At 34.9% G+C, this 13,329-nt stretch overlaps 1 protein-coding gene across 2 annotated transcripts; it reads right to left on the bottom strand.

Annotated features, from left to right (window-relative positions):
- Window positions 1-4,881: 4,881 nt before the first annotated feature.
- LOC132045016 (retinoblastoma-related protein 1) lies at window positions 4,882-13,188 on the bottom strand. Of its 2 annotated transcripts, none has more exons than XM_059435639.1 (18): window positions 12,850-13,188; window positions 12,115-12,219; window positions 11,427-11,566; window positions 11,239-11,335; window positions 11,091-11,137; window positions 9,895-10,093; window positions 9,319-9,385; window positions 9,025-9,201; window positions 8,761-8,954; window positions 7,808-8,666; window positions 7,517-7,679; window positions 7,345-7,417; window positions 6,709-6,885; window positions 6,507-6,626; window positions 6,279-6,417; window positions 6,048-6,160; window positions 5,347-5,462; window positions 4,882-5,265 (listed from the first exon to the last, which is right to left on the bottom strand). In XM_059435639.1, the coding sequence occupies exons 1-18, from the start codon at window positions 12,925-12,927 to the stop codon at window positions 5,112-5,114; spliced, it is 3,018 nt and encodes a 1,005-aa protein (XP_059291622.1). In that variant the 5' UTR covers window positions 12,928-13,188; the 3' UTR covers window positions 4,882-5,111. The 2 variants fall into 2 exon arrangements, with proteins under 2 accessions (XP_059291622.1, XP_059291553.1); XM_059435570.1 differs by having other exon boundaries at window positions 11,427-11,569; window positions 12,850-13,187.
- Between the last annotated feature and the right edge of the window lie 141 nt (window positions 13,189-13,329).

Here is a 13,329-nt window from a genome sequence, read left to right as displayed (position 1 = left end):
TCATTATAACGTCCCAAATAAAAACCATCTGATTTTACAACCCATACACATTGCCTTGAAAAATATGGGATTTCTCCACCTTTGACACAAGTTTCTGTATCATTAAAAACATCAAAAACTTTACTTTTTGCATCCCCATCCCACCAAAAGTGACAAAAATACAAACTTTTTCCAAAAAGATTCCCACAAAACGACCAATTGTAATCTTCATTTATTGAAGGAAAATATTCTCCAAAATCATTATCTCCAGATGCACAATGAATTTTTAGTGGCGGGGAATTATTAGGAAGATTGTTGATAATATGCACCTCATACTTTGGGCTAAAGAAACATTTTTTCGCTGTTGAAAATTCAAAAGGAGTGATTAATAAAAATAAGAATATGTAGAACAAGGAGTTGGTCATGATCATACTGAAAAATAATAGTAAGAATTTTTTTGAGTTTAGGCATTTCTTATAGAACCTTATGTAATTTGGATTTGAATAATTTATGCATTGAATTATTATCCCTTTTTATCAGTCTACTTATATGGGAAGATAATTAAACTTTTATAAAGCAGTTTGTAGGGAATGATTTTTCTATACCTAAAATGATAAGGATAGTAATTTATAAAGAAAATGAATCAATAAGATTTAATGAAAAGATCATTAGAAATCAATTAGTTACAGCAAAGGATTAATTTTTTTCCCACAATAGAAGAATTAAGAAAAGAACCTAAATCAGACAATAATATCAGCCTTCTGTCCCATGACTAATTGGAAGGCCCGTGACTCTTTAATGAAGGCTGATTTATGTAAATATCCTTTTTTTCAGTTCACCATTTAGATTTTATTATTATTTTTTGAAATTGTGCATATATAATCCTAAAAAAAAAAAAAAAAACTTTTTGGACATCGTTAGACTCGGATTTAACATTTGCTTATATATTGCTCAATCTTATAGATAAAACATTAGAATGTTGTCGAACATTTGCACTAATTTACAAAATTATAAACATTGTCTAATATTTTCTCATAAAAATTTCAGTTTACTCAAAAAGACTTGTAAACTGTGGTCTAAATGATCCATTAGTCGCAAGAGAAATAAGAATAAGGTCATTTACTAGACAAATTTTCCTAAAATGAGTCTATCGACGAAAAATATACGTTAATAAACAGATATTAATTTATCTTGATCCAACCTATCATGACGAAGATTTTGAAATGAATCGTTTTAGGGAGTCATTTACTCCCTTTTTTTCTCCTCACTCACATGTAACTCAGCACTCTTTTGACAGCAGACATATTTATATTTACGTATGTACTTTTGTGCGTTTGTATGTAAGACATTTGACTCGATACACTCATTTGACAGCCGACACCATTTATATCAATGTGTATCTATATTGTGTGTAGGCCCATTTCGTTACTTAAGGGTCATATTCCCTTTGGCATAGATATCGGATAATTCTATTTATCAAGGCTTAGACACATAAAAAGAAATTATTAAAAAAAAAATGCTCGTTGAGAATTAAATTTGGGACTTTATGATTCTGAACTTACTTCATTGATCACTAGGCAATAACATTATTTGTTAGGCTCTTATTTGCACATTTGAGTCAAATAGATGTATGAGGACATGACTTCTCTAATTGACATGTGGATGGATGGTCCCGTTTGTTAGAGGAAACAAAGGAAGAAAAAGTCCATTAGTTATATACCACGAAGGAAAGAGAGGCAATAAAGGAAGCAATTTTTTTTTCCAGTTATCATCAGTAACAAAGCTAATTGCATCAGCAAGAACAATGCTGATTCAGCAACACAGTTTATTGTTTTGACATCCATAAAAGATCATATTAATAAAATTAATCATAAACGATATGTGACTAAATTATTCTTTATTTCTCGTCAAATTACATTTTTTCTCCTTGGGCTTTTTAGGTCATATATTTGAGCAATGATATCTGGAAGAGAATAAATGAATCCTATACACGTCGGGTAAGTGCCCCAAAGCTTCCGTAAAACTGATTTCTGGAAGGAAAAATGAATAGCATCATATCCTATCAAGAGATAAGTTTTTTATGTCACTTTTGGGTGATATTCCAATGTTTTAAAAGTTAAAGAGTAAAAAAGATAAAGATAAATATTGCTCCATTAATGACTAAACAGGCTATAAGAACAATTTCTAGCCAAAAAGATAAATTTGGACCTTTTTCCTGTATAATGTTAGTCAGTTAGTAATTAAGGGTAATTTCGAGTCAAATCGGTAATAACGAGAGTATGAATGAGCCAAATTTACAACGGAGAACAAAATTAAATTTTCTTGCAAAAGTATAAGAGCAAATCTGGATCTTTTCCCTGAATAAAAAGACAAAGATAAATAAGAAAGAAAATCATACTAAAATTTAATCTAATTTTTCCTTATCTAAACAAGAACACATATTTCAAACATTCTATTCCCTAAGACCACTCAGAATATCGATCCATATAATATGTTCGATTAACAGCAATATACTGTTCCAAATAAAAACCATCTGGCCTCACCTCCCATTTACAATTGTTTAGAGCATTTATATTTTTTCCCTGATCGACACAATAGCATGGGTCGTCAAACACATTAAAAGACTTATCCTTTGAACCCCACCAAAAATAACAAAAATACAAAGTTCTATCTAAAAATGTTTCGCAAAATGACCAATCAAAGTCTTCATCTATGACAAGATAATGGTCTCTAAGGTCATCATCCTTCGACGCACAATGAATTTGTTGTTGTGGCGAATTAGAAGGAAGTTTGTTAATAATGTATACTTCGAACTTTTTGGAAAAGATACATTTTTTTCTAGTGAAAGGTCAAGTGGAGTGCTCAGTAACAACAATAAGAAAGAAGAAGAAGAAGTTGATGAAGGAGAAAGTACTTGGAAGAAGGTAAGTATTGAAAATGAAAAGGAGAAAAGGAGGGCGTGGGGGGTGTTTGGTGTTTTATACCAAAAAAAAAAAAAAAAAAAAAAAAGAGAGTTTAGTCAGGCGACAAAATCTTGATTTGGATTCTAAGAACTAATTTTTTTTTTTCCCAAAATTATTAAAGAACCTGATTTTTAATATTCAGGATAATATATAATTACTTTCATTAACAGGTGTCCCGAAGTTTCAACTATATACTTAAATTTTGTGGTATGCACATTATAATTATGTCAGCCCCAGTAGTCCGTCTTGAAGGGTTGTTAGTAGAGGTGCTTATCGGGCGGATAATAACGCTTAAAGGTTCGAGTTATCGGTTATTGGCCTTTAAATGTACTAATCCGCTAGAAAATAAGATATCGGTTGGTTTGGTATCGGGTAGCAATTATCGGACGCTTGTCGGGCGGTGTATCGGTTAAATTATGTAACAACTATCACTTTACAATACCTCCACAATATCTACTTCATCAATGAAAAATACCCACCTTGCAGAAAAAAGGATTTTTCGTTGTGTTAAATGCAGTGATAACGCAAATGCTCGGGTAAATTATGTATTGAGCATTTCTCGTGCATGATACATTGTTGAGAAAGAAGTCGAGGAAGTGGAGATCTACAACAAACACATTTTCAAGTGAATGAAGGACAAAGTTTCGTAGTACTTATGAAACTTCCTTGTTTTGAGCAACCACGGACAGTAAAAGGCAGCTGATGCTCTTTCAAAATTTTGCTTGAGCTGAGAAGAAATTGCAGGAAATGTTATGTAATCTGACAATAAAGAGCAAACGTAGAACATTTATAAGTTCTAGTGACTCTTAAAGTTAGTGAATGGGGCTGGAGATTTAGCTTAAGACTTTAGTGCTTTAGGTTTACAATACATATTTAATATGTTTAGGGGTAAAAATATAAATATGATAAATTCTTAATGGGTTAACGGTTTACTCGATAAGAAAATTGAGTAATCCGTCCCCGTACCGATAAGCCATAACTATAAAAATTTAATTTGTTCTCCAACCGCTAATCTGATAACCCAATACCAATAAACCAATTCTACTGTTGGGTTATCGGTAACGGTTCGGTTTTGAACAGCCCTAGTTGTTACTGATAGGGGCATACATATTTATGCCGTATAATAAAGTTAATGGAGCGTAAGTTTAAGCTAAAGTGCGAATGTAATGTATAAAGTCGGACCTTTTCCTATAAAAATTATACAAATCAGATAATAAAATTTTACCTTAGTTTGACCACCTTCTTTTTTTCGCTCTTTATGCCTTGTGATATCTCGCGATGACAAATTGAGATACAATTTAAAGAAGGGATTAATAGACCTCCCACAAAATTATTTAAGCCTGTAATTGGAACTTCATGATAAGTTGAGGGATATAGAGATGGACTTAATTAGGTTCATCTCTAAATATCCAAACACAGACTTCGTAAGGTCGAACTGTCTAGTTAAATTTCACAAAATGAGCCTACTTTACTGGTTCTAACACGTGCATTTTGATGTTATTTTATCTTTAGTTAGCCTTGTAATTCTGTAACTTTTGAGGAGTTGAGGGTCGTATTTGCACATTTGAGTCAAAATAGGCAAATAGCTATCAAGTGCAACTTCTTTACCTCTACCTTTATGGGATAGAGAAGCTGTTTCCGATAAGACCCTCGGCTTAAAAAAAATGTAATCGATGTAGAAAGAGAATTAATTATATACCACAAAGGAAAGAGAGGGAAAAAAAGAGAAAACAACTTCTTTTTTTCCAGTTATCATTAGTAACAAGGCTAGTTGCATTAGCAGGAACAATGCAGATTCAGCAACATCAGTTTACATAGTTCTTGGATTTCTTTTTTTTCCTTCAGGCAATTAGCAGGAAAAGAAAAAAAAAAAAAAAAGAAGCAAATGAACGAGCATCGTTGTTCAGAATTCAGAGGAAAAAAAAAAACACCAGTAAGGTGATGCAAAGCTACTACTCTTATTAAGAAGGCGGCCATCTATATATATTCCCAGAATCAGTGATCAACAGGAAAAAAAAAAAAAAGAAGAAGCATCGGGTTGGTGGCGGGCATTTTACATTAACTAACCGCTCATTCAACACCCCTATACATCTCTACCTTAGGATACCTTAAAACTAGGAAAAGAAATGTCCTAAACCGAAAGTTATTTACATGCAAGTTTGTGCAGCATTAGGTGTCAGGCTGCTCAGTCTTCACAGCTGAACGCGGTGATGATATGCAATTTCCGTTTTGAAGATAAAGGCTGTTGGCAACTATAGAGTCACTAACCAAGCCTGCAGATTCAACATCATCAAAATTGAGAGCGCCTCTGAGCTTCCTATTGCTGCAGATGAAAGAAGGTTTAGTATTTGACATGAAATGTACTTGGATAAAGGAATTTGCTGATAGGTAAAGAACCACATACCCATTCAAGCGGTTATTAATTACTGTCAAATCTTTTGAAGGGCTCTGATAAGCATGAGTGCTTTCTCCCACACAAGCATAATAGCTTTTAGAGCTATGGGAAATTAAGGCATCCATCTGAAATCAGAAACAAGAGATAAATGTGCGATATAATAGACAAACTCCTACCACTATATTATAAAATCAATCAAACTCAGATTGTAACGGGAAACTCTAATAGTCCCAACTGCGGGATTGAAAACTGTTGCTCCTAATATTCCTTCAGGCTAGTGAACACTACAACTAGCGTCGGACACGTAGCTTTCTACCACCACAGGGACAAGCAATAACCACAGAATTTAGCAGGCGAACAGAAAATTGCATTACCGGCTTGGAAGAAAAATCTCCTCTCCCTCCTGAATAAGCATCATCTTTCTTTCCACCAATTATTTTGCTTTTCAACTTCAAGATTCATACAGAAGCAGGAGTCCTTACTTACCCTCATTACTAATTAAAACATGCCAGGTAACTTCTATCATAGATATTCTCAGATATGAAGAAGCCAGCAATAATTAGTCAGGCATAAATCAGTATCTGAATTATGGTTTAAATTCACCCTTTTAAATTATACAGGTATATTTCATATATTTCTCAACTCCAAAACACTTGTGGTATACCGAAGTTCAAATCACGTTGCAGAAAGATTGAGAATAAAATCACTACCTTAGATGATCGCAACGGAGAGACATAAACATTATGTACAGCAGATACTTTCTTTGGAGACATGTCAGGGAGACTGGGAAATACAGAAGGTCTGGGGGATGCCGGACCTTGTCCTGAATGAAAATGAAGAACAAAGAAAAGGCCACAGGTTTAACAATTGTACATGAGAAAGGAATCAGATATAGAAACCAAACCACAAGCAAAGCAAAATGCATAATGAAGAAAACGCACCCTCGTTCTTGGTTTTTTCAACATGGTTATTCTTTTGCTCATTTCCAGCAGGTGCAAGCTCGACTAATAATGGCTTAACAGAGGGAATAAACATTTCGTTGTAGAATGTGATGATATCGACGTGATCTGAACCTGTTCTCTGTTTTAAATCCAAAAAAAAAAAATTGGTCAGTTATTCTAGAAACTGTAGGAGACTCATGTCAACAATCTAAAGACTGATCACATTACCCCATTGTGGCGTGCTGATGACCAGTCAACGAAAACACTTCGAAAAACTTGTGGTTTACACTGAGGTTGCTTTCGGTAGTTGTATATAATTTCTTTGAAGGTCAAGTTAAGTTGTGAAATCTGCATATAATTAAGAATCACGGTGAAAACAGATAAATACAGACTATCAGCTCCAATACCCCCCTTTTTCCCAAAAATTTACCTTGGCAACTCCATAGAAAGAGCAAAGGATGATCTGGTCAATATGTCGGTTAAAGAAAAGACTTGTCCTCTGACTGAGAATCTTCTGAAAAAGGCAATATACAGTCTCCCTTATTTGCTGAGAAAGTTGTAACCGTTCAATCAGGCCATTGATTCTGACAGCAGCCAACTTCACAATCTGGGTGGAACGTGACGCAAGAAAAAGAGAGGTCAACTAATCATAGCAGGCTACACCAAAGGAAATCCTAATCGAGAAAAAAAGTCTCTATAGCATATAACAGAATAATCAGAATCCAGAAATCCACATTCAGACTGCTGGATCCCATTATTTGCATCGGACATTTACAGCTTGACATTTTTACATGAAATATTATAAGGAGCTACCAGAAGAAGATTAAAATCAACCTCTCGAATGACAAGAGTTATTCATATAAAAAGTTAGCTGTTACAGAGATGCAAGTTTTTTCCAAAAAGAAGTTGAAATTGCAGACCGTGAAGAGCGCTTTTGGTTCTAAATGGCTAACAGGCATGTGAGCATTCAAACAAAGGTTAAATGTGCCAATACAACTACTTCAAAAAGCGATTGACACCGCACAATCAGCATACAAACTGATAGAATGCTTTGACAGTTTTATACCTTGCCAAAGAATACATTGATTGATGTCTCAGCACATGTTTCCCCTCCACCACCAGGGTTTGGTCTGGTTGGACTGTAAAAGTTCAAAAGATTAACATTTTATAGCAAAATACAAAGCCATGGATTATAGAGCAAATAAAAGTTTAAGAATCCAACTATAAATCGAAAGTACCTTGCGAATGCGGACTGCAAAGGAGGAGGGGGAAACTTTGACTTTATATTTGTGAGGGCCAGAAAACGATCCTTCACAGGTGAGGTGAAGGAATTCCGCTCAACCAACACACTGCGATATTCAGTACACAATCTCTTTGGTGACCGGATATCACCAATATGACCTAGTAAGATTAATAATTTAAGATAAAGTTAGGTAAGTTTTCCTTCTAACAATTTAAAAAGGCACATAAGTCGGGATTAAACTGTCATGGAATTTACGAAGATTTGAGACTAGGGGCAAACAGGATACCATTAGGGGCCAAGTCATGCTTCTGTAGAGATGGCACTGGTGGTAAACTTGCTGAAGATGGGTTAATGTGCATTGCAATTGCATCCAAGGATGGCATTGGTTCAGCCAACAGGCCCTGGCGATTAATTTCTGCAGAAAGTGATGGTTTTGCAACAGTCAAAGAGTTGTACATTGAAGAGCCCTTTTCCCAAACCATGCTCTCCAAGAGTCGTTCTTCAAGTGAATTCAAATGGCGTCTCAGTTCTCGAGGAAGACTTTCTTCATGCCTGATGAAGCTCTCTATCACCTTACTGAGATCGAAAGATGTGATTCCTGTTCTCTCCAAAACAGCTGGAAACAACATAGTGACTGTCTTGTGAGTGGCTAGAACTAGTTCAGCTGAGCAGGCGAGCATACATCTATGAAATCTCTCATTGGTTAGCAACGAAGTTAAATTGGTCGCATGCAAAATCTGGGACTCTGCAACGCACATAGTCTGCAGAACCCTATAATACAACTTCAAAGCCTCAGATCTACGTTGCTCTGCCCATATGTTGTCCATTAAGCATGTGCTTTGAAGGCTCCCAGCTGCATAATGCTCCCCAGGACCACTACTTGGAAATATAGCCTCCAGAATAATATGAGCCCTCCGGATCACGTCAGCTGACACATTTCTGTCACAGGCAGACAAGAACCTCTCCAGCTCTGCTGAAGGTTTTGGCTGTAGTGGAGCTATGACAGTACGCAACCATCTGGCAGTTGTCATCGCTGTGCTTACAGGTGTAGCTGCCATCTTTGAGTTACCACAATTTGGAGAACGGTAAGGAGAGAGTGGACTTGTAATCGTCTTTGTTGGGGAAGCCATTGCATCAAATTTCTTCTGCACAACAAAAGATGAACACAAATGGTGTAACAGAATGTTCAATTTACTGCATGTTGGCTTAATAAAATCAGGAGATATACTGAGAACAAACCTTGACTCCATTCATATTTACTGCACCGCCGGACAAGCTTCCTGACCCCAGCAAGCTATCCTCCTCGTTGATAAAAATCCTCTCATCCAATTCACCCTTGTTCTGAATTGCATCATTGTAATCCTTCTCCAGTATACTTATACTGGAAGATAAAGATGATTCTTCCATTAAATCTTCAAAATAGGTCAAACCATCTGCAACAAACATCCTAACTTTCAGAAAAAGCAATTACTAAAGCAAGAGATTGCTGATATCGAGACAAACCTGTGTCGATGTTGTCTAGGTTCTCTACCCTGCATTCTGAAGCCAAACAGGGTTTCTTCTTCAACTTTCCTATTATTAGATTATTAACTTTGTCCATGGTCTCCCTTAAGTCATCTATTGAGGTCTGATAAATGCTGCTTAATGAAACAAGCAAGTCCACTTTGTCTCCTTTCTTTACTGTAATGAAATCAGCTTTAGTATAAGGTCAACACTATCACAGATCTCCAGAAAAGTTGAAGAGGTAGTGGACCGAAACCTCTACTCTTTTAAAGCAAAATATAAAAAGATAATTACCAAATCGCGGGGAGTCATTGATGCTGAAATTTCTGAAGCGGACAGGTACATGGATTATTAAAATTGCCTGCACCATGATTTATGAAGCAGTAGTCAGACATGTCACCTATTTCGTAAGAGCAACATGGTATCATCCAATCCATAGCATTGCAATGGGAAAGATGATTAGATGCATCGTGTTCAGTTCTTGAATAAATAAATATCACGCCAGTTATCTCAAAGACAAAAAAAGAGTATAATGTGCCAAGCTCAGCTTGTTTAAATGCAAAGTATAGCTGAAGTATGCATTTTGGTGAAGAAAAGGTGCAGATAAAAAACGAACCTATGGCCTCATAATTTATCAAAAAGAATTTCAAAAAAATGATGTTCCCATTGATGTCCACCTTAAGCACCATTGGTGCCTGTACTAAACAACACCAGTCATGCTAAGTACCTAATCTAAAATCACCTACACCTTTACATCATTGCACACAAGTTATACAGAGTCTATTGTCAGCATGTCCAATACACCATGCATATATAACAAGATAAACCACACAGAACCCGAGCAATCAACTAGATGGTATAGAAACTGACCAGCACAGAAACTAAACCATTTGTGCATGTCACGAGGTCCTTGAAGCGGCTGAATACATTTTCACGAAGTGAAAGAAAAAGCAACCAGCCAAAACGATAATATTGTGGCAAGAGGATGGTAGCATTCACAGTAGCAGGGTTCTTGTCTTCATTGCTACCGCTGCACAAAAACAGTTCCTGGTACGCACGCTTGTAGTACCTAAAAGCAATAAATATGTCATCAAATGTACCACAAAAAGCTACACCCTGAGTAGTAAAGGAATGAATACCAGGATCATGTCAGACATAAAGAAACAACAAAAAATTCATTAAGTGGGGCACAATACAATCAAACAGAAATACATTTTGTCTAGACTCATCCTACCAAAACAACTTTAAAAGGCATAAAACAAAGACATAAGAGCATAGCCAACAATTTGGCAAAAAAAATTTTTGATACTGATAAAGTACAATTTGGCAAATTCCACTATAATAAAACACAAGATTCAAGTCATTCATGATCATAAATATTAATAAAGCATCCGCTGACTTGAAACCATAAACACATTACTAAGTTTCTCAATCAAGACAGTTAGTCTCCTAAACTGGTGTTGTGATCTACAGCCAGGAAGATTAAGGCGATTAACTTGTTTGCTGACACATATCATTATTCCAAAAAGGATCACAGATCTGACTCTTTTTTTTTTCTAGCCTGAAGGAAAAAAACAATAAATAAAGGCTGAAGAATTAAGTAGTGCAGCATTCGTTGATAGCAGAGTTGACAACCTAATGCATTAGGCCACTGGTGTAGCTTACGAAATTTAAAATGCTAAAAATTACAAATCACAGAGTTCAACAATGCTCAACATGGTTTAATGAATTGGAGGTCAGCTTGGTTTCAGATATCTGCTCATTCATATTTTAGTCATCGGGGCATGTTCATTACAATAGAGAAGACGCAGAGATGGGAAAATACCATCATTCCCCTCAACAAATACATTTTCTAAGCAACACGAAACCAGACAGGATACTTGACGTACTATGGCAAATATGATGTTCAAGTACTACCTTACTACTGAAGTAGGATAAATCAAAATGTTTCTTATATTGAACTTTGATTAAGATTATAATGTTGAGCAGCAGAAATGCATATAATATGATAAAATATCACAAAGCATCATAAGTAGAGGAAACTAGTGCTTGAAAAGAATACTCACTTGCTTAAAAGGCTCAAATGCACAAAGTTGGTCTGCAATTCCTTTGCCTAGTACAAGAGTGCACATTAATTAAAACCCATGAATAAATTTAAAACATAAAATACTACTAACACATGATTGATTTCAATTGAGCCAACGACATTATTACCTGAAGTCTCTTCTCCCAATCTGAACCATATAGGTTGCTTAATATTGGACCGACTTTAACAATAAACTGTGGAAGTTCTTTGAAGAAGTCTAGGACACTATAACAAACGAAACAAAATTCATAAGAACTAGCTAAATCAAGACTTTTACAAGAAACACAAAGAACATGCGAAAATTAGATAAACCCACTTGAGTTTCGCCCCTCGCAGAATTTGGCATAGATCAAATCCATTTCCTTCATTCCCATTACTCGAATTTCCTGCTTCATTCGCACTTAATCTCTTCACCGAGAAGAGAACAAATGCAAACCAATACCGTTCAACTTCCTCCTGCTGATTAAGAACTCAACTAAATCAATTCTAGTCCATATTAAGACCAACTAACTTAATATTTCATATTGAAGCAACAAACCGCGTATTCATATAAAATCAAGGACCCATTTGATCATGAGAACTATTCACTTTTTTTGAAGGAAAAAAAATTACTTTATTTGAAAATCAGCGTTTGGCCATCAAAATGCCAAATACAGCTTGTATTTATAAAACACTCAAGGGCTCGTTTGGTACGAGGGATAAGGGATAAATAATCCCGGGATTGTAATGTTATTTTATCCTTGTGGGAGGGTGGGATAACTAATCCCAAGAAACTTGTTTCCCAACCAAACGACCCCTTAAAACCCTGTTTTCACTTTTTTCACTTGCAGCACATTCAAACAACCAAATATTCCTTGCAAAAACTATAACTAAACACAACTCCATCTTCAACTCCAACTTCAAAAATTCCAAATAAAGTGAAAAATATTTGGTTTCTATGCCTAAACGCCTACTAAGGCGATCAAACAGATATGGATAACAAAAAGTGCATCGAAGGGCATTACCGTAATAGCTCCAATAGCAGCATTATTTGACAGTAAAAGATGTTTACTGTCCTTAAACAGCTTCATTGCTTCTGTCATAAAGCTCTCACCTATGGATAATCCATTCTGTAAATCAAACAACATGTTAAAAATAATAACACCCCACTTAAAGAAGAAAAAAATTAAAAACACCCATACCACAAAAAGAAAATGGAAAAGAACAAAATTCACATACATGGTAATAATATGAGCTTCAATTAAAGAATGCAGAATACAAGAAAAAGAAAAAAAAAATTGAAAGAATAAAATAACCAAAGCAGTGTTTTTTCCTAATTAGTAAAAAAATACAGATAAAAGGAACATATTTGTAAAAGAAAAAAATTAATTGCGTGTATGGGGTTTTCTTGAAATTTGATCACAACACAAAATTTAAAAAATGAACAATTTTGTAACAATAAACAACCAAATAGAAAAAAGAACAATTTGTGTTCTTTTTAACTGAAGCAAGAACAAATTTTGTATCTTTAAGTAGAGAATACAAAATACAAGAAAGAAAAAAAAAAGTTGAAAGAATAAATAACCAAAGCAAGGTTTTTCCAAATTAATACAAAGTAAACATACAAAGAACAATTTTTACCAAAAAACAAATGTTGTAAGTGAATTAACAAAGGGATTTTTAGCTGAAACATATTAAAATTAAAGAAACTGAAATCAAGAAAACTAAACTACAAAATATTAAAGAGAAAAAAAAAATACCTTGCAGAAATCTGTGAATCTAACTTCAAGAGTATCCACGTCACCAGAATTACAAGATTTATTATTAAGCTCTTCCATAGAATTGCTAAAACAAACCCACAAATCTTGAAATTTGCTTTAAAAAGTCAACAAATTTATCAGATCTGAACAAATTAGATCCAAATTCCACAAACCCTAATTTTTTTCCCTCTTGTTTCTCTCTCTAATTTGTTCTTTCTATCACTATCACTAATTTTACTTTTTTGCTTTTCTTTTTTTGTTTTGTTTGTTGTATTGTAGCTATAAACCCTAACTTTCGGGCGGGAAAATTACACATGAGGATGTCATATGGTTATGTACATACATAGCCGACAAAGGGCCGGGGATCAGCCAATGGTAAATGGACACGTGTCTTGTCTGTTAGGTTTTTTACCGCCAAATTCCGTCGTTAGTTAACGAGTCTCCCGCTCTAAAATCTAACGCCTAATTCTATGTGCCCGT

Source organism: Lycium ferocissimum, chromosome 1, assembly GCF_029784015.1.
Source record: "Lycium ferocissimum isolate CSIRO_LF1 chromosome 1, AGI_CSIRO_Lferr_CH_V1, whole genome shotgun sequence".
Lineage (NCBI taxonomy): Eukaryota > Viridiplantae > Streptophyta > Magnoliopsida > Solanales > Solanaceae > Lycium > Lycium ferocissimum.
The sequence above is the reverse complement of the archived record's forward strand: the minus strand, read 5'-3'. Positions and strand labels throughout refer to the sequence as shown.